General features: G+C 42.8%; 1 protein-coding gene across 8 annotated transcripts in view; it reads left to right on the top strand.

Annotated features, from left to right (window-relative positions):
• DNM3 (dynamin 3) overlaps positions 1–27545 on the top strand; it is a 181283-nt gene that overhangs the window by 153025 nt on the left and 713 nt on the right. For 3 of the 8 annotated variants that reach the window (XM_048080188.2, XM_067001513.1, XM_048080181.2), the window contains 4 exons: positions 2869–3033; positions 7426–7652; positions 8983–9219; positions 21791–26152. In XM_048080188.2, coding sequence (XP_047936145.2) covers positions 2869–3033; positions 7426–7652; positions 8983–9219; positions 21791–21860 — 699 coding nt within the window. In that variant the 3' untranslated portion in view covers positions 21861–26152. Of the gene's footprint in view, positions 1–2868; positions 3034–7425; positions 7653–8982; positions 9224–10847; positions 26153–27545 lie in introns of those variants that run through there. The other 5 variants (XM_067001512.1, XM_067001514.1, XM_067001515.1 and 2 more) reach the window with 5 other exon arrangements.

Genomic DNA, 27545 nt, shown 5'->3' with positions numbered 1-27545 from the left:
GTTAAAATAACCCAACAAGCTGTTGGTGATCAGGTACTGTCCTGGGGGTTGTTTTGGTCACTCGGTTGCGGACTGCTTTTCTCTCTGAACTACGCTGAGAAAGCAGTAGTCTGAAAACACGGGACATACTGCTTGGTCCTCAATAAGATAAGGGCTTGAAACGTTTGGTGTTGACTTGAAATTTAGTTTATCAGCAGTCAGAGAGATGTGAGGGTTTTCTAGGTGCTCTGGTTTGGATTTATGTGTTGCAACTGACTTGAAAATGCCTTTCTAGACTGCACAGGGGCACGCACTCGGGCTGAGGGGTGTCTTGTGTTGGAGCTACAGTCACCACGATGCTCAGGGAGAAAACTTTCCATTGTGAAAGAATGAAACGTATGTGGAATAGGGTGTCTGCATCACTTCTGTCTTGTGATGCCCAGCATTACCAGGCAGCCTCATTCTCAAATGTTGGCACAGAGAAAAGCCTGATAACTTTTATCGGTGTGCTACAGTAGCAGGGAGATCTGTTAGAAGCAACATTTCTGGTGTATGAAAAACACATCAAGGTGGTTTCTAGCATGACAAGCCTTCGGCTGAGATGGCAAGTCTTTAAGAATACTAAGGCCAGAAGCTTTTGCAATAAATTACTGTAAACTCATGAAAGATTGATCTTTTTTGTTTTTTAGACAAAATAAATCAGCAGTATGTACTCAGCTCTGTTACAGTCTCAAACAAGACCTGGACTTGTGAAGTATTAACCACTTTCTGTAAATGTCACCTATGAGCCTGTATGTAAAAGGTTAAATGTTCGCAGACTTATTACCCCTTGCCTTAAAGATCAGAGACAAATTACTATTTTTACTTTACATTCTCTTGATGAGGATAATGATAAACATCTGTCACTTCGCTGCTCAGCCGGCTAAGAATCCTATTGCAATCTGTAATTTAAATAAGGGGGGGAACACACCGAAGAAGTAAAAATACACGGACTAACTGTACTTTATATAGACAATAAAGGCAAAAAGAAAGAGCATACAAATCCGTGGCAACTGGCAAAGGGGAATTTTCTGCCTGCAATTACTTGCCTAAAATCTGTGGTTATATGATAAGTATATGATTTTCTATTTATTTGGTATTTCACAAGGAAAATTCAACTAGTTTAGTTTCAAACGTGGAGGCTAAGGAACATACTCAATCTGTATGCTGTGACACTTAAGCATGTGAAGGTTATTAACAAAATGATTAAGGTCTATAGGGTAGTGTGTCTACTGTCGTTACAGAATTGAAAAGCGTTTTCATCAAGAGCTCTTCCAGTGTCCTCCACAGTCCCAACATTTTTAGGAAGCACTGCTAATTATTTTTCAAGTCCTTAGATTAGCTGTTTTTCCAGTACTTCATATGTAAATAAGAACAATCTGGTCTGTTGAGGCTGTTATAACCTGTTCTTTTACACACATTTAGTTTTGTTTTTAAATGGTATATTGGATCTTATGTCATAATAAAATTAGAAGTTAACAAACAACTGTCACAATTTCATTTAGATCAGACAGATTAAGGCATAGTTTATAAGAAGGAAATAAGATGTGATCTACCTGCTAATGCTGCATGAGCGTTAGGACGTGAAACTAGGAATTGCTGTGTGGCTTAGTAAGAATGGCTTTTTGTGCAAGGAGAGGCCTCTGGTGCTCTTCTAGCTCTAGTGGTCTTTTACTAATGGGCTGGCAATGAATTTCAGTGGGTCAAGGAATCAGTAAAGTGCCAGTGACATGCAAATTTCAGCTAAATGCTGTGTTGTAAAAGGTGTTGTGCTGATAGCGGTAAGCCTGGCTGGTATATAACTAGTTTTTGTTACTAGTTTATTCGTTTTTGCACGTAATTTCTGCTTCCTTGTGTTATGCTTCCAGCTACCCACAGAACGGGTTTAGATTTTATAGTCCATGCTCGTACGGCTTAAGTGCTCATTTTCTTCGTTTTCAGGGAGAAGTATTATATGTCAGAGTTTGTGGAAAGGACATTGTTCTTTTGACTTTCCAGGTTGAAATTTAATTCTTTTGGCGTCTTTGAGCCTCGGAAAGCAGTTTGATTTTTGCCAAAGGGATACTGTTCTTTTATTTTTAAGTTTCCTTGGTTTTGTACAGGCCAGACTGAAGCAAAGTGCATACTTTTTAGCTTCCAGTTAAAGTTCCTGGTATTTTCTTTAATTAGGTCAGCTGTTTACATACAAAGAAGTTTTTTTTCTCTCCAATGAAAAAGAGATCTCTAATATATAAACCAGCCTATGTTATGCTGAGCCTTGAGCACTGGAACCAGTGATGGTTTTGCTGTTATCCTTCATAAATCCTTTGTTTATATAGGTGCTATTCACATCTAAAAAGTTTGACGCTGAATTGCAGAATTTGTCACAACTGAGTCAGCCTTAAGAAACAACGATGTTTTTTACCCATAGGAGTGTAAAATTCAATATCCAGACTTACAGCACTGCTTTATTGCATGAGTCAGGCTGGCTGAATCTGAATGGTAAAAAATAATAATAATAGTTGTTAATAAATATTGCAGCAAGTGATCTGAGATGATTTCTTGGGGTTTCATTTACCTTCACACATCTTTGTCCAAAAATGTTCCTTAATATAAATTACAATTTGTGTGGAAATATATAATGCACTCTGTGAAAACGATCTTGCCTCTTATATTGCATTAACCTCTAAAATTCCAGATTTCATTATGTTAAAACATTAAACAGGTTGGTACTTCATATTTTAACCTCCAGTCATTCTGTGTACAAGTTGTGTTACCAGATAACTACAGTTTAAGTCCATTTTGTTCCCAATGTATTTCCAGTTTGCTGCAGTCTGAAAGACTTGACTTTTCCTTTTTTCTTCCATGCAGACTGAAAATGATGAGAATGGCCAAGCGGACAATTTTTCAATGGACCCCCAGTTGGAGAGGCAGGTGGAGACGATTCGAAATCTGGTGGACTCCTACATGTCTATTATCAACAAATGCATCCGCGATTTGATACCGAAAACAATTATGCACCTTATGATCAATAATGTAAGTAACAGCCAAGTTTCTGAGTTATTTTATGTCTGCCAAATCTCTTATGCTCATACAAACACATTTCTTGAATAGAGCAGCATCAAGAGCACATGTTAAAGAGAACACCCTCCCATAAGTGTCACATTCTAAAACAAAATATTCCACTCTTCTTTAGTAGCGTGACGTCCTGCAGCCTTCTGAAAGTCTGGCACAGTGTTCTGAGAAGTTATTCCAGCATGCTGAAAGTTGAATTCATTTATGTCTTAATCAGAATATAAGTTATTATTTAAAGGTAAACCAAGGATCCTTTTCTTTTTTCTGTTTTGCTTTTGATATAGTAGGAAAAAAAGGGGTTGGGAGCTCCATCTAGGCAGTCTTTGAGAGCAGCAGAGCTGTGCTTCCTTGATTTTCAGTCTGTAACCCTTTGTCATGGTTTCTTAAAGAAGTTCTTATTTTATTTGGGTTCCTTTATATTTTCAGATTGCCATTTTCAAGGAATAAATCTGGAAGCGTTGGACACTGTTGTTTAGATAAGCTGATGTGGTTGTTTGATTTATTGTGTGCGTCTTTCTTAGATCTGAAGATTATTTGGTTAAAGAAATGGCTCTGAGATATCATTGTTTTTCCACTGCACTAGGATCTCAGCCTTTGTTTTTTGGCAGAGTTCTGAATGGACCTCGTTGAACTGAGCTTGCTATTAGAGCCGTTGCTGCCACGTGAATTAATAGCGGAGCACAGAGATCCTGTTAGTTATGTATAGTGCCTTTTCTGTGGTCTCTCAGGTCATCCAACCGATCAGTTGTTACAAATACAATGTGTTGTAACACAAATCTGGTTAGAAAGGAGCATTTATGTTTGACTTGGAGCCACCTCTAGCCTTAGTCTGATGGATTTCATTAGCCCTGTAGAATTTGTGTTGCACTTAGGTGTTTGGACAGGAAATTTCAATGGGATTTCCAGGGACATACAATACGAGCAGAATATTTGGAGGAGGACAACAGAGACTCCGTTAACTTCTTTAGGTTTAGGGAAGTCAGACCCCAAATTTCGCTCTAGTCCTGGGTGAGTTTGTGCAGAAGAGTATGGGAATGATGGAGCTGCCTGTTTGTCTCACATACACAGACACACCCTGAAAACAGCCATGGCCTCAGATTTGTAAGGTGAGCAAGTTCCCTCTGCTTTCCCTCTGCTCTTTCCAGATCACAGCTAGCAACTTGCTGCTTCGACCTAGCACAACTTTGGTACCTTTAGAAAGGGCTGTTTTTCATCTCTCATTTCATAAACCGTAGAGTTCAGTGAGCAGATACTTTTGAAAGTTTACATTAAATTTTCTGCCACTCACCTCCTCATATGGAATAGCTTAAGGGTCTCTGAAGTGCTGCTTTACTCAGGAGGAGAATACTGTAAGATTTTGTTCTTTCAATCTCATCAGCTGTTACACTGGTCAAGTCTGCCATGCTGGTTGAGAGTGGCACACAGAAACAGCATCCTTACCACATCATCTGTCTTTCAATTACCTCACAGTCCATAGCTGTGTTTGGGCTTGCTAATGAGCTGAGCCCTACACCTCAATTCTAGAATTTCAATTTGTGGCAAAGAGTCAAAACTTTTAAGAAGACTGTGAAGAACTAAAAACGTTGTTGCACTAGTTTCTGTGCAGCATAGGCAGTAAATACCACATTAAACACAAGATCTGAGATCTAAAAAATCAGAGCTAATAAAAAAAGAAAGAAATGCTTGAATCAAGACTGTTGAGCCAAGCCAAAAGGTGGTGCGAAGACCTGAAAAGCAGTGGAGCCATGAGGGAAGGTGGGTCCTGTTAAGTAGTGCATGTGTTCCTTGGAGTCTTCAAAAGTCCAAGCTATCCACCAGGAGTTAAGTGAAAATATCCTCCCTTCCCCTTACTGATCATATTCTGTACTTTCTGTTGCTCCATCATGTTGCCTCCAAAACTCTGGGAACAAATTGATCCCAAGGAATTTGTTTCCATGACAATTGTAACCTCCCAAGTCCTCCTAGAACTTCCTTTCCACTTTGTGGGCCTGTAAATGAGCACTTATAATTCAGGGGGAAGTATCAGGTTCAAACTCAGTGTACAGAAAATAATTAGATGTGTCCCTCAGCATGTTTTGAGACCTAAAACTAGACCGTTGTATTCCAAATGCATCCCTTATTCTTCCCTTAGGGTGGATGTTGATTACCTTAAAAGAAAATACATTTACCACACAGAACTGCATTGAGTTACCATTAGAAATTCAAACACGCAGAAACAAAACACACATTTCAGAATTTTCAGCATTATTTCATGGTGCCTAGGTATCTCAGATTATTCAAGAGGGGTGGTCTTGGAGTAGATAATGTATGCTCCACAAGCAGTGCTGATATTAATCGCAGCTGAGTAGAAAAATGATAAAGTATTTGTTACTACCAACCTTAAGGTTAAGGAACAGATTGTTTTTCCATCTGAGACTTCGATGTCTGTTGTAGCCTGCCCACTGATAAATGAAGGTTCCTTGCAAGCCCATCTCACCCCATTTGGACAGAGTGACAGGGCAGGCTTTGCGGTATTGGTGTTTTGGATGCTGGCTGTGGTTCAGCTTTGACTGCAGGTCTGCGAAAGAAAACATTTTAAACCTTTGCTGTAATTTTTTTTTTAATTTTTTTTTTGAGCAAAGGCATGAAGAAGTGTCACTTTCTCTTTCTTTCCCAAGCCAGAGAAAGTGGCCATCATGGAAGGTCTATATCTTGTAAAGTGCATCCACTTGCAGAAGGAAGGAGATTTGATTCCAGAACTGTCCTTAACACAGCAATCTTCCCTTCCAGAAGGGTTCAGGGAGTTTGAGTTTGTGCTAGTGGCAGGCACGGATCTCTCATGATAATTGTCGCAGGATGATTTTTTTTTTTCAAACAGATATTTGTGGTTTAACAATGCTTTTACAATCAGCTCTGGCCTTAATCTAATTTTAGGACTTCTTTTTTTTTTTGAAGTGATGCCATTAAAATGCTCATTTCATCGAGTAGAATGTGATGCTGTTTAACTCTGATATCTGTTTTTAATGTGGAGTCTTTGGCAATCACGAGGAAAGTAGTGTACTCTGGCTCTTGATCAGTACCATCTACTGAAAAACAGCATGAGACTCATGGAAAATTTTTGCAGGCTTTGCTAAGAGTTTGTGCATCTCCTGTCATACGTGAATGGGAAATGACAGCCAAGCTCAGTCAGTATGGTGTGTTCCCCTGTGAAGTCTGTCCTGGCTTCTTTTCATCATTAGGTGACAAGAAAGGGTCCCACACCTGTGCAGTTTGACTGCTCTTACTGACCTCGTGTGAATGCAAACACTGCTGTAGTCTCATTGTCAGGATTTAGATCAACTAGCACAAACCCATGTGCAAGTGGAGCTCAGGTTTATGTAATCAGAACCCCGGGAATGTATTATTGTTAGCATCTCCAGCTCAAAAAGGCTTTATAGAGCAAAAAGCCAGATGAGAAATAGATCAGAACAGCAATGAAAGGTTTGAATGCAAGGATTTAGTAGGTCAGCAGTTGGTCTATTTACCAGCATCTTATTTAATCAGAGTACCTCTAGCTTTTTATCTCTCTTAATGTGGCCCAGGTTTCCATAACCAGGGCAGGCATAGCAGGAAATCAATATAGTAAATTAGATTACTTGGAGCCTTTTCCCTTCAGTTTGAATGTGTTTGGATGGGATATTTAGAATCTGACAAAGTTGTTGGAGATGAAAGACACTATCTACAGCAGGGTGAATTGTTGCTAAGCAAATAATTGACAAAGATGCTATAAAGCCTGAAAATTCCCATTCCCAAGGGAATTTTTTTATCTGGTGGTATGCTAATGGCTGCCATTTACCTCTGGGTCAGCCATTTTAGTGTTGGACCAAAATGCTAGCTGGCTCCTAAGAGCCACTGGGAAGCCTTGAAGATGAACTGTAAACATAGGTGTCACCTTAGAGACATGGACCAGTGCTAACTCCAACCAAGTCTAATGTTTCAAAGACAGGAAAAAAAAAAAGCCACAATTCATTGTGGAGGGACTGCACAAAACCATCTTATTCTCAGATGTGAATAGCAGTCTCAGAATGCGGCTTTATATTTGCTTTAAAACAATCTACATGCAGGCAGCTGCTCTGCCCAGGTGTGTGTGCCAGCCTTTCTTTGGGTCAGAGCTCACCTTCAGGCTGCTGTACCATCAGCTCAACCTGAGTTCAGCATTTTTAGTCCCTGATCTGACCTAACAAAAGCTGCATGACGGATAGAACTGATGTAGACAAGGTAGCAGGAGAAACAAATGAAATTTAGGTAGGTCTCTCTCCTGGTTCTATGGATCTCCCACTGTACTTGTTCAGTACTGTATTTTGATTTGTTTGTTTGTTTTGTCTGATGAAATAGGTAAAAGAATTTATCAACGCAGAGCTCCTGGCTCACTTGTATTCTTCTGAGGACCAAAACACTCTAATGGAAGAGTCAGCTGAACAGGCGCAGAGGCGAGATGAAATGCTTCGTATGTACCAAGCTCTAAAGGAAGCCCTAGCAATCATTGGTGATATCAGCACTAGCACCGTGTCAACCCCTGCACCACCTCCTGTAGATGATTCTTGGCTCCAGCAGGCCCGCAGGTAAGGATCTTCGTATCTGCTTTGCAATGAAATTTAGGATGGGCAAATATTGTTAGCATCAGCAGCTCCCTCTTTACCCGTCTCTTTGGGCATTCCTCCAGGTCTTCAATGACATTTGTGAGGGAAATCAGAAAATCTCGCTATTATCACAGAATCACAGAATCATCTAGGTTGGAAGAGACCTCCAAGATCACCTAGTCCAACCTCTGACCTAACACTAACAAGTCCTCCACTAAACCATATCACTAAGCTCTAAATCTAAACATCTTTTAAAGGCCTCCAGGGATGGTGACTCAACCGCTTCCCTGGGCAGCCTATTCCAATGCCTAACAACCCTTTCAGTAAAGAACTTCTTTGTAATATCGACCCTAAACCTCCCCTGGCGCAACTTTAGCCCGTTCCCCCTCTAAATGTTGTTTTGTGTTGCTTTATGTACTTTAGAGATGAAGAACATGCACATACATTTATTTTCTTGTATGTTGCCAAGAATTCCTGGAGCAAGATAGACCTTAAATAACCACGAGCTCTTCCTAGTAAAGCAACTAGCCTTCTTCCCCAGTATCCTGTGTTCTGTTCAAGACTGGCTTGGAGAAAAGGCTGCTTCTAGTTCAGGTTGCAGTGAGCTGCATCCTTCCTAAAACGTCAGGAGCTTTGTGTTCAACCATATTATACTATCAGGAAGCCAAATCCATAAATCCAGATGCTGAGCCCCAGAGCAGATGTGAACTTGTATGCTCTATGGCCCCATTTATGTGCTGATTTTTTGAAAACCTTTTCGCACATGTACATCTTCTGTGTATATGTATGTGAGTGTCAGACAAGGTACTTGCCTGTCAAAAGACTGTCCACGGGATTTACAGCTTGTCTGATGCTTCAGATAGCAGCCATTCCTGTCACCAAATAGTGTTTTGATTTCTGTAGGAGTATAATGCTTTTCCTTATTCCACCAATCCCACCTATCTTTGCAAATTAACCCTAACTGTGTATCCGCAATACCTCTTCTTGCAAGCTGCTGTAACACTTCAGTACTTCAGGCTCCATGGCCTAGCTAATCCAGTTAACAGAACTTCGTTAGAATTCTGATCATTAAATCCATTAGATTTACCTCTTTGATTGTTTGTTTATTTTTGACTGTCTTAAGGCATGCTGTCTATGGGAATGCTCTGTGTTAGATCTAAGTATATGTGATGCTCTGGCACTGTCGGCAAAAGAAATGCAAAGGAAAGAAGTATTTGGTGACATTAAAATAAATAAGGTTTTCACTTCTGTTTTTTAAAACAAACAAAACTGCCACCTTACTGAATGTCTTAAATATCCGATATTTCACTAGATCACCTCCTCCAAGTCCCTCAACTCAGAGGAGGCCTACGTTAAATAATCCCCCAACCAGACCTTTATCTGGCCGAGGACCAGCTCCTGCAATCCCATCTCCAGGCCCTCAGTCGGGGGCTCCCCCGGTCCCATTCCGCCCAGGACCATTGCCACCATTTCCAAGTGGTGGCGAAGCCCATGGAGGACCTCCCCAGGTTCCCTCTCGGCCAACGCGGGCTCCTCCCAGTGTCCCAAGGTAAGATGTCTCAGCTTTCTAGTGGTGGGCTTGGTTCTCTTCCTCTAGCATAACAGACAGATTGTGCACAACGTAGCAAAGGCAAGCACGGTTGTTGAGTAAGTCCTGTAACAAAGCAAAGTTGTATATTCCCTGCAGAGAGTCAAAGGCAATCCAAGGAAGCAATTTTTAATATGAATATGACTTGTTGAAAAGATAGGAACTTTTTTCAGTCAGTTCAAAGAAACTGGCTTATATTACATTGAGAACGCCTGTTCTGGTTGTGTTGTATCCACATGAGATGATCACAGAGACAAGAAATTCTCTAGCCCTCTACCAGAACATGGGCAGTGGTACAAAAAATATCTCACTTTTGCCATTTTCAGTGCTCACCAGAGCATGTAATAGCTCTTCAGGGAGAGAACAAGAGCAAGTCCTTGTAGAATCGGTGGAGCAAACTGATAGGAGTAGGATTTTTATTCTGTAAGCCAAATAATTTACAGCCAGTTGAAAGTGGTCCATAGCTGTCTAACGGTGTAGGTCGTAGGATGTAAGTCACGAGCACAAAGTGATTGGTTAAGGAACAGCATTTTCACGATCACCTTCTGAGGTCTTTGCATTTGTCAGTACTTCTTAAAGTAGCTTTGCATATTTTATAACATTGCGTGGCACTACCTAGTTTTTTAATATGAGTTATATGAATAAAATGTCCTTAATATTTATTTTCATTATGACATAGTACGCTTAATAATTCATATATGCGAAAGGCTCCGATTCCATGGTTTTCGTTAACTTCCTAAATTGTGAGATGCGTGGGCAGATTAGGTGATGCTGGAACAAAGGCCTCTCTCTGTTTTTAATAAATTAACTCTTAGATTAGAATTAGTCACAGTTTGGAGAAAAAACAAGCCAGATAAACAGAAACAAAAAGAAAATAGGCACAATTTCAATTTTAGAAATAGCAATTGAAAATAAAACTAAGCCACCTTTGGAGAAAAACTCCTAAATGCTTTATTTTAAATAGGTGAGATCTGTAGCTGTCAGTCACAACTTAAATTTGAGACTCAGTGTTCCTAACATAATAATTTATATATTGTATAATATGAAGATGCATATCCCAGTTTGAGGGTGAATGCCAGTTCTGAAGCAGCTCTTCTGCTGAACACATGTATGTCATCATCATGTTTACAATATAAAGAATAAATAAATGAGGCATATCAAATGAATGAAGTTTTTATATATATTTCCTTTGAAAAGGGCATTGCATCAGTGCCCAATCATGAAACAATTTCTTTCATCATAGCGAGTACCCCATAGCTTGCAGTAGGAAGAAACACAGAATTGCCTTTGGGGGTACTAAAAGGAAGAAGTCCAGGTTAGGGTCCCCCACTGGAAGAGCTTGAAGGGCACTGGCACCAGTGCTTCCACTGTGCCACCAATGGACAAACCACGTCCCAGCTACAGAAATGAGGTCAAGCGTTTGGTCAGTTGTACTACTGGAAAGAACCACAGCTCCCCGGCGTGTCGCACCTTGCCTTGTAAATGAGCACGTCTCCTTTGTCCTGCCTGGCTGTGATTTTGCATGAGCATTGCTTTCCTGAGGTGGCTTGCCAAGAGCATGTCTGATGATAATCTTTTTGGTGCTAAAGTGATAGGTGGGATGGAGACCGGGAAGGAATGTCCTAGCTCACAAAAGACACTCGGGTAAGCAGCCTGTGAACGGCTCAATTCATGCCTGCCACTGGTGGCATGCGAAGCAGTGGCTGATAAAGAAGGTCAGTGCTTTGAAAATGCTGAAGCTGGAGATACAATTTAATGTACAACTGCCTGACATTTTTGTGGAAAAAATATCTGCAATACGCATCTTCTGGACTGGATCCTAGTTGTCTTTTTTTAGAGCTACGAAAGCCTCAGACATAAAAATCTCAGATGCTTAAGAATGCGGGAGGGGTTTGGTGTTTTGCTGAAACTTCAGGTTTCTCCCGCTGACTAAACTTGGAGAGAGGAAATCCCAGGGAAGGGGCTGCGGGGGAAATCACCTGAGGGGGACAGTGTGGCAGGCTCCTGCGCCTATTAAAAGTTCTTTGGAGCCTTGGAATTTCTACTCTGCTTGGTCTGGTTTTAATAACAGCCTTCGCAGGATCATAGGAAATTGACTCAGAAAATGGGTCTGAGATATTAAAAGGAAAAAAAAATAGTTTTAAGGAAGAGTTCTTGTGGAAACTTGAGCTTCTCCGTGACTTATTGTTGAACTGAGGCTCCGTGCTCTGAGTGCTGTGCCACCGCTTTCTGCGACGATTCCTTGACGTGTCAGGATCTGTCCTGTCTAGGGAGTAGTTAAGCTTCCTGAAAAGAAAGTTGTGTTTTTAAAGTCCATTTGGCTTTCCAGAGGAGCTCTTTTTTTGCTGCCCCCATCACTGTCATATGTAACTGAAAATCCTGACATGCTGAATATGTAGAAACTTTCTATTTTCTCATGTTGTGCTTTAAGATAAAAAGATCGTTTTCAGGGGTAAGATTTAGACCATCCTGTTCCAACGAGTGGCTGAACACACGTTTTGTTTGGGGAATCTGCCACCTTATAGTGATATAGTGAGATACAGCCCCTGCCTTTAAAATAATCTTTTTTTTTTCCCCCCAGCTTTGGTTGGGGAGTTGTACAGAAGGAGTCAATCAGAGGAGCTGTGCAGAAACTGCGAGCTCTCTGCCTTTTCTCACTGTTCCTCCCTCACTGCACGGGGAAAGGAAAAGGGTTAGGGGAGCAGGAAATAATTTTCTTCCTTGCTTCGCTCTGATTCTAAAGCTGGTTTGGGTTATGTGCTCTGAATATTTCTGTAAGGAAACAGAAACTATTTGCATGATACATGCCTCTTTTAATTAATCCCACTTGAGGTGGGTGGATCTCTCCCAGCAAAGCCTGTGAGTAAAGGCCCCTGGCTTTGTTAAGGGCTTGATGCCAAAGCATATATGATTTGTGAAATATTCCCCGCTGCCAGAATTTAGATTATTCCCTCTCTCTGTTAAAAGGCTGTAGTAGTATTTTGAAAGAAAATGCAGCTGCGCGCTCTCTTTGGTAAGGCGGCTTAAGGCAGGCACTAGAGCCACCTCAGCTTACCGTGATGTATGTTTGCCTGCCTGCTTGGGGAGCCTGATCTTGATCAATTTTAGTTCTGTGTGGATGCTTTGATTTATGACTTTTAAATGTCCTGAACAGGAATCTCAGTTTTGCCACAAGAAGAACAATTGAATTGGAAATGTTTCTCCTGGCAGCAGAGCCCCTGGTGGTAGTGGGGGTGGGAGGGTGCTCCCCTTTCCTGCTCCTGCGGCTTTGTGAAGGCCTCCCCAGTGAAACACTGAACTCTGCCATTAAAAAATACATGACCCTGCTCGGTGGGGAGCCCTGGGACCTGGCTACCGAAGGGTGTTGAAGGGCTGCAGCATCCACTCAAGCAGGCAGGAACATAAGAGCTTTTGAGCACATGCTTCTTGTGCCCAGGGCTGCTGGTGCACAGTCCCTGGGGCTCAGGATGATCTTTATATGGGAGGCAAGCAGCAGAAAGAGAATTAATGTTGTCATGCTGTTCACCAGTGGTCCCTTGCTCTCTATACCTCTCTTTAGTCTGTCTTCCTACAATTCAGGTCTATCCACAGCCAGTCAGCACTGGAGGGGTGATGGCTACTGTGCAGCTACATTTTATTATGTCACTGAGGCTAATTACATGACCTATTATGTTTGTTACATAACGATGGCTTACAACATAAATTAGTATTTCTACCAGCCCAGTGTAAAAAAGTGCTCATACTTGATTGGGATTTTCTAACTGTAATTACTAAGTCAGATGTATTGCAGAAAGCATCGCTGCCTGACATTTCCTGCTTTGTAGGCTCTACAGTCAGCTCTTTGGTTGCCAAATACCAACCATGAAGTAAGTTTTCTGCGATAGATTTTATGGATTATAGTTCTTTGGAAAGATTTAATGGAATGCCTAACCCTGTGTTGAACAGTGAGGGGATACCTTGCAAAAATTGTGAGAGATCATCTGATTAAAGTCTATTATAATATATTGGCATATAAGGCCAGAAGGATTTTCCTTTGTTAGTCTGGGAATCTCCTTCGGAGAGTTTGACCTTGCAGTCTTAAAGTCTTACTACTATATTTTTTTCAATGGAATATAAATAACAATCAAATAGCCATTTCTTCAAACTTTTAGAGTCACAGAATCTTATGGTGGGATGAATAAGTGCCCACCTCAAATCATCCTTTTGCTGAGTTAGATGATCTTAGTCTGAACACCTGAGGATAGGAGTATAACTCTGTCCAACAGCAGTATCCATTTGTCCTCTGAATGGATCTTCAGTGAAGGTGATTCAAAAAGGCTAATCATTAATTAGGAATGTTTTTTGCAAGCAAAGAGACAAAAGTGTTATCTGGAGAGATTTCCAAGTCCTGCTGGATTTAAGGGGAAAATGGCAGCCAAAGAATAATTACTTGACTTCTGCATTTCATGTCTGTGGTCACAAGAATATACAGCTGCACGGGTGATGCAAGGCCAGAGCCCATCACCAAAGGGAATATGGCTCTTCTGTGGTCAGCATGTTTCAGCCCTGCCTATCCAAGGACCCTAAAATCACAAGACTTATGAGAATATCAGTTATTCTTTCTGTGATTTCTGTCCTAGCGGAAGACATCCCTGTGTAATTTGTTACCGGTCTAACTTACAGTTGTTGTTGAAATGCGCACCCAGTAATAGGCTTCTTATGCTGCTGGCTGCTTCAAGCAGGAGATTATATTTTCTGATATCTATTAGAAAGGAATTCTGTTTTTCCCCTTGTCCCCACTGGCTCCTTTATCACTATTTTGTTTTCCCCTTTTTCTGCACATCCCTTCTTGTCCCTTTCTCAACCATCCTGGTTGCTTCCTCCTTCACCTTCTCCCCTCACTTGGTTTCCTGCCTAGAGCATTTGTCTGCCTTCCCCACATGTTCTCTCCTTTCCTTCTCACTGTCTCATGTTGGTTTCTTTCCAGCTTATCCCTTCCTAGCGCCTTTGTAAACCTGTCTCCTGCTCCTTGTATTTGTCTTCTTTTAAAGCTTTTCATCCAGTTTTCAAACCATAAAATGCAATATCTGGCAATCTTTCCTAACAGAGCCTGGTGTCAGTGGCTGTGACAACCACTAGAAACACTAGCTGCACTCCTTAGGGTAGACACACCACTACCATGGGGAAAAACAGCTGAGGAACACTTATCATCTTACCTGGGGTCATCTGGCTGCTTCAGTCCAAATAGAAGCAATGAAAGAAGTAGCATTGTGAATGAGGATATATACTGGAGAGATTGGCCAGAAAGCAGGTCACAGCAGCTTTTGCAAATGTGTAAAATATCACAGTATAACAACTCTTGTGGTTTCATCATAATCCTGCAATACTGATCTTGCGAGAAATTTGGAACAGATTTGCACAGAACTGATTCTTCATCTGCCTGTACTGTAATACCGTAAGAGAGAAACAGCTCCTCTGTCTGCTCCAGGAGCCTCAGTGATCGCTCACCCCTGAAAGGATGGCTTTCTTCTCGACTAGCAGAAGGATTTTGCTCACTGCCTTCCTTCATATGCCCCTCCTCCAGACGACTGTCCTGAAGATCAGATCAAATGAAGTTCATGGGATGTCAGACATTGCAGCCCAGGTATGACATCGGCTGCCGCTGTGTCTGTCTCCCACCAGCATCCCCCTTCAGCAGCCAGAGGCAGGCCTCTCCTCTTCGCATTTTGGTGGAGGAATTGTTCTGTTGGGCTGTGGTTGGCAATACAGTATGACAGTTGCATACATTTTGAAGAGTCACTTGTTCTACATGGGTTTTAGGCTTGATCTATTTATTGTAACTCAGGTAGTTTTGACTGCGTTTCGTATTGTTCCTCAGCTAAGTGCTTCTGCATGTTTTAAAACTTATTCAACAAAAATTGTTTTTAGAACGAGGTGAATTGGGAAAGATCTGTTTCCTTTGGGACTGTTCGAGTTACCTCACAATCCAGTAAAGTGGATCAGGCTGAGAAATGGCTCTTCATTTCTCTTAGTGTAGACCAGTCCCATGTGATGGGGAAGGGTAATTAAAAATTATGCAAGAGAGAGGAAGACAAAAAAAGAAGGAACCTGAAGAGAGCTGTAAGAAGTGATGCTGGGATAAAGATGATATTGTGAGCGCAGTCCCCAAACACAGCTGAATCCTGCTTTGGGAGTGTCAGCTGGTGAACTGGATGAATGAGTAATTTATTCACTTAGGTGCTTTCAGCAAAAGCTTTTTGCTTGTTTGTTTTTTTGTTTTTGCTTTCTTAGCCTTTTCTCTCTTGAGATACTATTAGAAAAAGGAAGTGGTTTTTATTTTTAGCATCTCGCAACTTGAAAAAGGAAAGTAGAGTCAAACAATAGCAAATGTTGTTTGCCAGGAATACAGACAGGAACCCAAAGATGTGTTTTGTCCCCGGTTATTTATTCAATCTCATAAAAGGGTAGTTTAACAACAGTTGCTGTGAAGGTTATATAGGATCAGAGCAAGTGTGTTTAAGAGGAAATTTTTGGCCTTGTTTGAAAGAGTGGGCTGAATAGCAGTGCATTTCTAGCCTTCCTTATGCTGGAAGAAAAAAATGTACGACAGTATGTTTAAAGAGAAAGCAATGATGATTTGAACTTCCTGAACCTGCAGGCATTTTGAATGGTTCTCTGAAATTCTCCTGTCCCTGCAAGCTGTTCTGTTAGTGAAAAGAAGGGCACTCAATGGCTACATTAACCACGGTGACATGTATGATCATGTTAGTCATCATCACGGACAAGAAGAAATGCATGTCCATTTGGAGGTAATAGCCAGGATGTTTGTTCCCTTTCTTGCCCTAACTTAAGAAGAGAGACAAAATGGGAGAGGAAAGCTAAAGGTAAGTAGGAAGGAAGGACAGAGTGAGCAGAAATAGAAGTGGTCTTTGAAGATGGGATACACAATTCGCATGGACATTGAATGGTACAGCTCAACACAGACCAGTACACAAAACTTGAACTACTGTTGAAAGACTAGATGTTCCTCCTCCTGATTTTGTGATCCTTCTGTTGTCATCATCTGCTACGGAAGGAGGATGGAAGAGCAGTATTCTGAAGGTATCACTTGTCACTCTTAACTTTCTCTTCTTCCACATGGAGTTGGATCTTCTTGACGGTCTCGACCTTGGGCTTCTGAAGGCTTGGGACAGTCCACTAGTGGACTAACTCCGCTAGTACTTGCTTAGTTGACATGTTCCCTGCTGAAGGGCAAACAAGAACACACAGTTTAAGAATAGTCTTTTTTTGGTTGCTCTGTTGAATTAATTTTTTAATTCAAGCTGTTTTTTCCATATGACACATTAATTCCGTAAAATGACTAATTCCAAAATACAACACCTGCTTAAACATACAAACGTATTTGTGTCTGTGATTATATGATAATTTATGATCATCATACAGAAAATCCAGCTTGATTTGCAAAGAAATAAATTTAGTGGAGCATCATATTTTGGAATTATTTCCCTCTGGAAGGAATAACCCTGTTAAGTCATGTACTTTGGTACCACAGTAATCTTAATGCTTTGGAACACTGTTAGCATTGAGTTAATGGAGATTTATACTGTTGCAGCGCAGTGGTGGCTAGTGGAAGGACACATTCTTCCCATTTGCTCTTTTTTTTTTTCTTTTACTGGGAAGATATATGCATCAGATAAAACTACTTAATCTAACAACTTTAACTTGCTTACACGAAACACAAAAATTCTTCCACTGACAGTATTGTTCAGCTGGGTCATTTGAAATAGGTTGAGCTGTGCAAGTACCTGGCAGGATAGTCACACCACGCTCTGTGCCTTTGTGGAGCTTGATGCATACGTGTGGAGCTGGAGGGCCACTTCAGCACTAGCATTCACACTGTACCAGTGTGCTGTGCATCTCAGTGCTCCCATTCCTGACTTGCTTTCCAACAGCAATCCTCTGGGCATGCTTACTGGAAACATTTCACGTTTGACAAAATGACAGTTTTCAGTACAGAAACAAATGAGAGAAACTTTCACTCTCTTGGACCATTACATTGAGGCAAGGGACCATCTCAGACAGGTATTCCCCTACCACTTCTTCCTTTCATCACTACTGAGGGCTGTTTCTCATTTCTCCCCTAATCATCTCCTCCTCCCGATTCTTGTCCATGATTCCTGCTGTACTGCTCTTAATGTTCTCCTTTTTCTGCTTTTCCTATTTTCTCATGACCTGTCACTAGTATCAAGTGCCTTTCCTCCTGATGGTTTTCCCACTCTTGCTCAAGATCTCTTCTCCAGAGCTGATGTCCTGGAGTCTTCACTGCAGCCACTCTGCATTTGCTGTAGGTCAAAGCAGTTTTAAGCATGTGTAGACTGTACACGGGCTAATCAGGTCTGCAAACCATGTCTTGCCTCTGTTCTTCACCCCTCATGGCTCCAGTAGTTTTGTTTTTGGTTTGGATTTTCTGCAAATCCAGAAGCTGGTGAAGGTCAAGAGGTGACATGTAAAGATAGGTAGGTTGCTAGAAGAACTGGGAAAAGCAGTTCCTAAGTTGTGTGGGTATTTCAGAATCTTAGTAAAACAGGGAAAATCATATAAAAATCAAATGAGTTAGGGGCACTATAACTATTTCAAGGACAAGCCTAGGAATCAGGCTACCTAGTCTCTCTAAATAATCACCCAAGTAAGAATTGATATTTATTCCTCACCTGAAGTAAGCCACTCTTATCCTCTTCTGGTATGCCTCACGTCCAGAGTTTTAGCGTCACCTACTTTAAAATTTGCCTGCAGTCCGACTTAAAGCCGTTTGGAGATTTTTTAAAAACTATTTTAAAGATTTTTAAAAACTCTTTTCTTGTTAGATTCTGCAAAGATGACAAACGTCACGTACCAGGGTACTGCGAGGGGCCTGTGTTATAGGGAAACCAAGATCATGGAAAAGGGAGAGAATAATGGACTTTTGTTTACAGCCTCAGATCTATAGGAATGTATCATAAAATCCAGTTATGTGCATGCCTTCCGCGAGTGTTCTCTGGTGGTCACAAGCAAACAAGAATGTAAAATGTAAGTGGAAAGGAAAGCCTTTTATTTAGAAGTATGCTAGCCGTGCTCCGAGGAGAGAAGCCATCTTCCTAGAGCGGGGCCTCCCATGGTAATTACAGCCATGCTTTACTGAAAGCATATTTTGTGGACTCTGTGTGGGGAGTGATAGCACTTCTCAAAAGGCTTGAAGAGCCTCCCATATGTTTCTGATCGAATTTTAAGTCTAGACTTGCTTTATTTAGTTTCTTTTGCTCCGCGTTTGCTTAGCTAAAGTTTTTAGGAGTTCTTTTAAAGCTGGAAAAATGGTGTGTGCTGCTTACGTTAAAAATAAATGTAAAACTTTTCCTTTTAAAAAAGTTTGGGCATGGGGGCAAGAGTTATCCTCTGTTCAAAACCCCACTGAGCTCTTCAAAGGAGGAGTCTCTGCAGCAACATGAGGGAGTTATTAAATACATACTTAGTCCACAATTTTCATTGGTAAATTCTTTATGTCTGCTTAATGTGCGCTAGTTAGAAGGACTGATTCTTTCTGCAGACTCGTTTACTCAACCCTGGGGACCTATGATCCCCTGCCCCTTTAGCACTAACTTTTACAAACACAGTTTCCTTTTTTTTTAAAAAAAAAAAAAAAAAATCAGCAGACTGTTAAAGGGGCCAGGCAGTGGGACTCGCCCCCAAAACTTGAAAACACAATGAAAACGTTTGAGACAATAACTGGAATTGCTGCAGCAGTGCCATTTTTATAAGAAGGAGCTTTCTATGAATGCGGAGCAGCCGTTTGCAGGCTGGGAGCAGCTCGGTGCAACTGATGGAATCACTCCGATATCGCAGAGAAAACGCTCTCCGTGCTGTCTCTCCGGGTATCATCTTTTGGCCCCAGACTAAACATTTAATTGGGCTTAGTCATATATTTCCTCGCTGCCATGGCAGCTCAGCCCGGACCTGGGGGAGGTTGTTTTGCTGCGGCTGCCCCAGCTGCGCGTCCACAGGCAGGCTGCAGCTCCCTCTGCTGCTCCTCCTGCCTGCCTCCGCTGCACAGCTGCCATTTGGAGGGGCTGGCAGCGTGCATTTATGTAACCTTTGCTCAACTCCATGCTCAGAAAGCGGTCACGCTGGAGTCACGCCAGGTTTCCACGCACCTGTGCTTTTCGGAGGTGCCTGCTGTGTTATCCCAGGGTGGCAGTTTGGGTGCCAGGTCCCTGCAGAGCTCCATCCTGGCCGGCACATCCAGCCAGCGCTCCGATGTGATCCTTCAGCACTCCTCCTGACCCTGAGGTTCCTGGTAGAAGGGGGAAGAAAGGGTCTGAATCCTGCTCGCAGCATAAAATGGTCATGTATTGACTTGTCACCCTGGCAGGGAAATCCAGAGACAGGCAATTTCTGGGCTTGTCCTTTCCCTCACTTTTTGACTTGATGAGCTTCAGGTCGTGCCTTTGTTACTGTGTGCCGGTGGCAAGCGAAGCCAAGATCTCTTCCTGAGCTGACTCTCTGTGCTGGGCTCTGCCCAGGGACCAAGGAGCATGGCCCATCGTGCTGTGTGACCCCGAGACTGCCCAGGAGACCATCGGCTGTAGGACTGGGGGTGAATGGTGCTTTTGCAGGTTTCTCAAGCCTCCCTGTTTCTGAAACATCTAGCACTCCTCAGGGGAGGGTGCCTCTAACTTCTGAGATGCAGATCCTGTTCCCCCAGCCATGGTGTGTAGGTTTAAGGGGCTCGCACGAAACCCTGAGCAGCAGCACTGCCCTGGGAGCAAGGCAGCCCCATCAGGGGGCAGAGGAGAGGATGGGAGCTAAGGGATCTGCCCGTGCCTCATGGGCATCCGTGCCCGTACCCAGGGAGAGGCACACACAAACATATAGATGCAGAGGGGCCCAGAAACTTATGTGCATCTCCACCAGGAGGTCTTTGTGGTGTGAACCGAGGAGCTCATTGCTGGCAGAGCTGCGCGCAGGGCACTGCACAGCAGACCCTCGCAGCGCCTGTGGCAGAGTGGCCCCTCGGGAGCCACGGCTGCTCCTTCACATGGCAGTCTGCAGCAGGAGCCCGGAGCTGGCTGGGGAAGTTTTCTGCTCGGTTCTGGCTTGAATGAAAACTCAAAATAGCAGTCAGGGTGCAATGGCAGCTTTGGTTCAAGGAGGGAATAGGGCTCAGACCTGATTTCGGTTCAGGTTTGGTTGGAGTGATTAAATCCAGGATATCCTCCCCCTGTGCTCTCCAGTTTCTGATCCAGCCATGCTAAATACCAGTTTGACTAAATCACATTATTTGAATTTATTGTGCTGCATTCAACCTCATATTAAAATGCGTGCTTGGGCCTGTATCTTTTAAATTTGATATGAAGACAGCTGTATGCATTTTCCCTTGTTTGTAAATTGTATACACATGATATGATGTTTTCAGTAAGCGCTAAACAATGCAATGTGAGGCATTTCAACAAAGGAATAATTTAATGCAACCCAGCAGAAATGCAAAGCCTTAGAAGTGGTTCTTTATGAAACTACAAATTTTGGAAATGGGTCCAGAAGACCTACACTGGAGCAACACAAGAAACAATAGTTAACACAGTAACATTTTTTCTGTAAGAAAAATACACCATGAAGAAATTATATTTTGCCTATTTTTTTTTAGCTTGTTGATTTACTTGAACGCTTCAGTTGGCATATTTTCTGTTTGTTGCATGTTAGGGATTAAAATTCTCATTTCTTCACCAAAAGAGAATATTGTCATACAAGATGCAATTCAAGCCAAACAATTTTTTTTTTGGTCAAGTGTAAATTTGTCTCATATATTATGTTCCAGTTCAAAGGAGATTAACACATTGTTGCATTGTTTTCATCTTCTATTTAGTTTTAACCAAATGAGACATTTTCTTTGTAATCTTCTTCAGAGACGGGGACAGTTCCTAATTTCACAGGTAGAGGACAGAGGAAGGGAAGGCTCTGGTTCGTCCAGGTCGTTAACAAAGTCTGCCAAAGCTGGATTAGAAGCAAAGAGCCCTTGACTCGCCACCTTGTTCGGACCATGAGCTCAGCTTCATATTGTGATGATCGAGGCTGGATTGAGGAATAGAGAGAGCAGTTGTACTTATACTTAAAGAAAATGGGGAGGAAAAATGCTGTGAAAGAGAAGGAACGGAACAAATAGCAGCAGGATGCTGCAGGATGGTGCTGAATAGCTAGGTAAGAGAGTAGCCTGGCTGTGAGGATCGGCAGGATCAGAAAACAGGAATAATGATCATCCCCTGGTGCTTCCCCTGGCATAAGAGGGTAACTGTGTTCAGATGTTTAGCAGACTGTGGACTGTCGAATACATGAGAGAACTGAGGTATGCGTGTGGCACTCTTTACTGTTCTCCTTTTCGGGCATGCTTAGAACTGTCGTGCTTCAGTGCATGTGGAAATGAGATTGTTGTGTTTAGGTGCATGTGCATGTTCACGCAGCGACAGCAAACGGTGCAGGGTTCGTTCTCAGTGTTTGTGCTTATTGTTTCTTTTCTCTTTCTCTCCAGTCGAAGACCACCCCCTTCACCTACTCGGCCCACTGTAATTCGTCCGTTAGATTCATCCCTGTTAGACTAAACGAAGTTTCTGGCATGCCATTCCTTGTTAACCAAATATGTGGAAGCAAATTGCTTGATAACTGTTGCAATAACCAATGTATAGTCGCATGTATGGACATCTATAGGCAAGTAACCAATTTTACTGATATACTCTGTCCATTCTGCTTTGTTTCTGAGGTCTTAAATGTTTTGGGAAGGTCTGTGCTGTCCTGACTTTTCCTTTCACAATAGCTGATGTTAGCTAACTTACTGACACACGTGTTTGCTCAGGCAGCCATGCTCACAATCCTGTACACTCAAAGGAGGGCTTGAGTTTGTGTGTGTTTGTGCACGTGTTGATTTGAGCTGCATCTTCTTTTCTCTTTTCTGCGAGGAACCGTGCTTTTTATTTCTACCTTCCAGGTTTTCTGTCATTTGGCATTTTACGGTTGTGCCCACGTTCTTTTCTGATGGCTGAACTGAGCAAAGAAAACCAATGTGGTTTCTTATCAAGCTCTTCTGAAGGCCCCACACCTCCATGCCTCTTTTGCAAGAAACTTGCTGGAAGGCTGCTTCTCCCATAATTTCTTCTTCTCCGAAGCCTAGTTTATAAGGAATGTTGTTAAACTGGAAGGGTGTGTATGGGACAATGTGTTTTATTTTCTTCCTCATGGATGACTGGTACTTAGAGGTTGGGTGATTAGTAAGGACCGGGCTGCAGTGCCCCAGCCTGCAAGGTGTGGAGCTGTCTCACTAGCAGCAAGGATGGGAGAAGGGTGGTTTGAAGAGCCAGTACGTGACAGACTGGTGTGTGCTGGCTCAGTTTGTCCTCCGGTAGTGCTTACTCACCTTAGTCCTCCCACTGAACTCATAGGAAGGTTTGTGCATAGGTGAGTGCGTGTAGTGTGTGTATATATATTGCACGGCAGGATCCAGGGAACTGAGCATTGTCTGGCCATTTTGTGAAACAGAGGGGAGGTAGATATATGTACATATATGTATACACATATATGCATACACGTATGCACAGCTGTAAATAGGTTACCACTCCTCTGCCCACTGCGTGAGCCAATTTGGAGCTATGGCCTAGATTTGCATCTGAGCTTTCCGAGGATCCAGTTTGGTTTTGAGATATTTGCTCAAACCAGTCGATAAATTTCCAGTATGTCCTCCAAAAAAAAGATTTTCCGTTCGCATCTCTTGACATCCCGCACACTTCAGATTAGGAGTCACTTGATCCAACCAGGTACTGAGAAGTGCTCAGCTGTGCATGCTGGCAGTGTATTATTTTAGCAGACATTCGCCTTCAGAGGTCCTCTCTACCTGTTGCTTTACGCGTTCTGTATTAATGTGTTATAAAAACCTGTTGTCTTACCTCTGCATTACTTCACTTTAAACACTTAGGGTCAGTGTTACCCATGTAGTTTAAAACTTCTTGAGTTGACAGAATTAAACTAGAGATTAATTTCAGAAAATATTAATTGCTGTTATTACAATTATGGTTACAGATCCATGGGCAAAGCAGTTGGTGGTTTCGAAGGCCCCCACTATAATCAGTCTAATAAATTCATTTATGGAGGCTGCATGTAGGGCTCCAGTGCACTGTAGCTCCGTGGTTAGGAAGAATCCAATCAAAGAGCCACAGCCAATGGGGATTTTTGTTGTTAAATATTCCCAGGCTGCTGATTAAATAAGTTGCGTTCACCACTGAAGCAAATAATGTTTCTGCTTGCATAAGAGAGACAAGTTTGGGAAAGCATCATGATTTGTATGTTAGCCTAACTTTAATTTCCTGTAAACCTCGTACTTACAACACACACGTGGGGAGTCTAGAGGTCAACATCTGAAGCACGGGGGAAATGGAATTTGTCAGAGCACCGGCACCTCGGTGATCTCAGAAAAGTCCTTAAATGGCTGCTATGTGTTTGGAGAACAGGCCTACAGCTTCAGAATCAGGTGCACAGAATCAGCTTTCAAGGATGAAAAGGCTGTAAATCCAACTGCATGTTACTGGGTTTTACTACCAAAAAAACTACCCAAAACATATTGTGATCATGTTTCTTGGTCTACAGCTTTCTGCTGCGTGGTACTCTGCTGTTAAATGTGGTCCATCTATCAGGTGTATTTTTATAAATACCTATAGCAGACCATTTTGTTGCCTAGCCAGCAAATCTGTGCATAGTTTGTCAGAGATCTATTACTGACTGGCAGCTGCCTTCTGACAGAAAGTCAAGCTTAGTGCCTCTTCCACCTTGGCCACAGAAGGTCACTTTACCCCCAGATGTTGGTATTTGTTCAGTGATGCTGCAAGCCTATAGTCTGGGTTTATCCCACCTTACTTACCCTAAGCATTTTGCTGAGTTGCCTCCTGAAGGGGTGATTCAGACCGGTGTAACTGCCTGGGAATGCTGGTAAGGTAGGAGCTTAATTAGATGACAAATGTCTTGGCCTAAAAGCATGTATTTAAATCCTCTGTACCTGAGACTTCTGAATTTAATGACTGTTTCTGTCAAGCATAAAGGAAGTAGCTAGCACAGGTCAGCACTATCCTTAACTCTGCCCCACAGGAAATTGTATTTCTCAGCGGCAATCCTGAATTGTAAATGAAGCTCCCAGGAGTAGACTGAGGAGAGAAAGAGGAGGCAGCAGTGAGGCACCCATGGCCCTGGTGTGAGCACCATCTGGTTCTGCGCTCGGTTTTGAGGTTGTGGGACGCAGTGGGTAGCTGTATGGCCCTCCATTTCTCTGCATCTCCATCACACCTAAATCTGGACCTGCTACTAAAATGCAATGCTTTTAGATGTGTAGACTAATAATTAACCTTTAGCACAGATCCGGAATTTGATGATTTTACCTCTTCTTGCATATATGCTTTTTAGAATAAACTACATAGAATTGTTTCTAGGAAAAATGCTAAGTGCTTCACAAGAAATTACCACTTCCAACTGAATAAATACTCTGCTCCTAGCCTTGACCCCTTTCCTCGTGCTGTACAGTGCCTGGGATGGATGATTCTGGGGAGCCATCTCTCTCCCATCCCTTGTTCTCAGAAGAGCAACTTGTCATCAGCTCACTCCACACCTGAAGGACAGAACAGGCTCACCAGTACCTTAAGGGATCTGCTAGGGGGACTGGCTGGCTGTGACTGGCCGCTGTCCCCTCTGCAGACACCCTTCCCCAGTGTGAGCTGAGCCTGAGCTCCCGGATCGGAGAAGCACAGGTTCCTCTCCCTTCGTTTGATCCCCTCTGGCAAAGCTCAGAAGGTTACCAAGGAGCAGTGGAGACTCCCGTTAAGCAACAGCAGGTTTTTTGAGCTTACGTGAGCCGGATGATGTAGGCAGCTAGGTTTAAGGAGGGTGTTTATCTAGTATTGCACGTAGGCTAAGCCTGAGTTTCTGCCCGGAGAACATGTTCCACCTTTCCTTGTCATAGCTGACCAGCAGCTGAGGAGCTTGCTCGTGCCGTAAATAGTTCTTGGCCTTTGATGTCAGGGGATCTTGTGTTACGTTAAAATGATTGTATGTTCAAAGAAAAGGCTTATGTACATAAGTAACGTGTGTTTATTTTATTGCTGATCTTGTTGCACTTTGAGTAAGCCTCATAAAAATAGATTATTATATTAAAGGAGATGCATTAGAGGTTACAACACTTCATATTAAAGCATAACGTAGAAAGTATTATACTCTGTATCGCAGACAAATACACTAAACAACGTGTGTACATCCTATGGAGATTACTGGCTAGTTCTGTCTTTCTGTCTTAAAATAGTCCAAACCTCCTGAATTGAAAGCAGACCTATTTTGCACATGTGGCACTGGGGAGACATGGACTTTTTGGGATGTTTGTGGCACACGTCCTCCCGCGGTGGCATTGAACCTCCTCCCTGGGCTCTAGCAGAACAGCTCCCTTGTGTAAATGAACATTACTCTGCCTGTCTTTCCTCTTGCTTTGTCTGCAGGCGAGCTGATACCGATGGCTCCTCCCGTCCAGACAGTCCTCCACTCTTGCTTGATATATGATTTGTCCCGTCTTGCCGGCCGTTTGCTTTACTTCCTGTCTCTTTACTTTTCCAGGATGGTGTAAACAATGACTTCTTTTTGTAAGAAGCGAGCGCTTAATTTCTTTCCCAATTTTGCTCTGTATGTTAATGCCCTGTTTCACATGAGCCAAAACATCTGCCTTTGGTTTTGTAGTCTGTAAATGGTTCCTGGTGTTGACCTTTGAGCACAGTGAGTCGATTCCCGAAACCATGGTCATTACTGAGCATCGCATACACCTGCTGTAAACATGTTATGCTGCATTTCTGAACCTGAAATAAACTGTAACTCCTGCTGGGCTTTTATTATTACTTTCTGGATGCGCATGAGCGGGCTTCAGTCTTGCACCGTAATCTCAGCCTGCTCTCCACCTCGGTTGGGTCTGCAGCGAGGATTTACCGGAGAGGTGTGTTGCAGTTCAGATCACTCCAAGTGTCAGGAGAAGGGGAGACGAGAGAGAAGTAGCCTACGGGAAGCATTCAGCCTTCTGCCCTGCTAGGGGCTTGGATGCTTTGGAGGTGTTTTGCTGAGTGAATATTTTTCAAGCAGAACCTGGTATTGCTTTCATTGCTGGGAGAAGCATATTTGAGGGGAGCCTGAGAGCTGAGCACAGGGCCAGGCTGAGTCGTCAGGAGTGAAGTAAAACTGTGCCTGTGTACGTGTTCTGCTTGGAAGGGATTTCCCCTAAAGCAGTTGTGTATGAACACGCAGCTGCCTCAGAATGCCTTGATTACTCAGTTCCTCCTTCAGATTGGTACGAGCCAAGTAATTGGAATGGGTGCTCGGAGGAGCTGGTCTGCACGGCACGAGTACAGCACAGCAGCAGGGGGCATTTCCCACCAAGCAGCAAGCACTGTGCTGGTCCTTAGGTTTGAGGAAAATGGGAACAAAAGGTGGAACAAGCAAAGCAGTAACGTCCCCATTTGTGTTCACAGCAAGTTTGCTGTAACACTTGGGGACATTTTTTTTAATAGCCTTTAACGGATGTCCCCGAGGCAGTCTGCGCAGTCTCCCTCAGCAAACAGCAGCATGACACACATGTCCGTCTGCCTGGGGTACGTTACCTATCCCTCTGAGAGTTGTTTCCAGGCGTGCTGGCCAGCAGTGCACCAGTGCTGTGTGCTGGATAACGGGGTCAGCAGCTGCTCTTCTCCAGCCGGGGCACCAAGCCATCCACTGCCAAGGGTCTCTCCTGCAGGTTTTGGCAGTGCATTCATTACGCTGCTGTCACCCAAGCTTTTAGCCTTCCCCAGCAAGGTTCCCTTCAGATACCCCAGTCCAGCTCATAGACACGTCTTGTTTGCTCGCTCCTGATTTTATCAGTGTCTCATTTGAAAAGGCTCTATTCCAAAAGCAGCGTTTGCAGCAGGTAGTGGTGTAGATTTTAAGGCTGGCTAGAAAAAAGCTCTTCTGGGAGGATATTATTTCAGCAAGAAAAGGAGAAAGCCTCTAAGCAGCAACCTTCACACTTGTGATGGGGTTGTCCTAGCTCTCTGGTGCCAGTGTGTCAGGTGGGAAATGGTGAGGATGAAAGCAGAGGCTGTGCTGATAGCCAGCTGATTCTAATCTCCTTCTTGCTCTTTTCCTCACTGTGCATGTTCTGTGCCTTTTTTTCTTAACCCATTTTGTTAAGATAAATTTGTATATGAGTCATTCTCTTGTATCTCGACCTTCTGTTTTAAATCTCC

The sequence above is a fragment of the Anser cygnoides genome, chromosome 8 (assembly GCF_040182565.1).
Source record: "Anser cygnoides isolate HZ-2024a breed goose chromosome 8, Taihu_goose_T2T_genome, whole genome shotgun sequence".
NCBI classification, from domain to species: Eukaryota; Metazoa; Chordata; class Aves; order Anseriformes; family Anatidae; genus Anser; species Anser cygnoides.
This window is presented reverse-complemented; position numbering and strand designations above follow the sequence as displayed.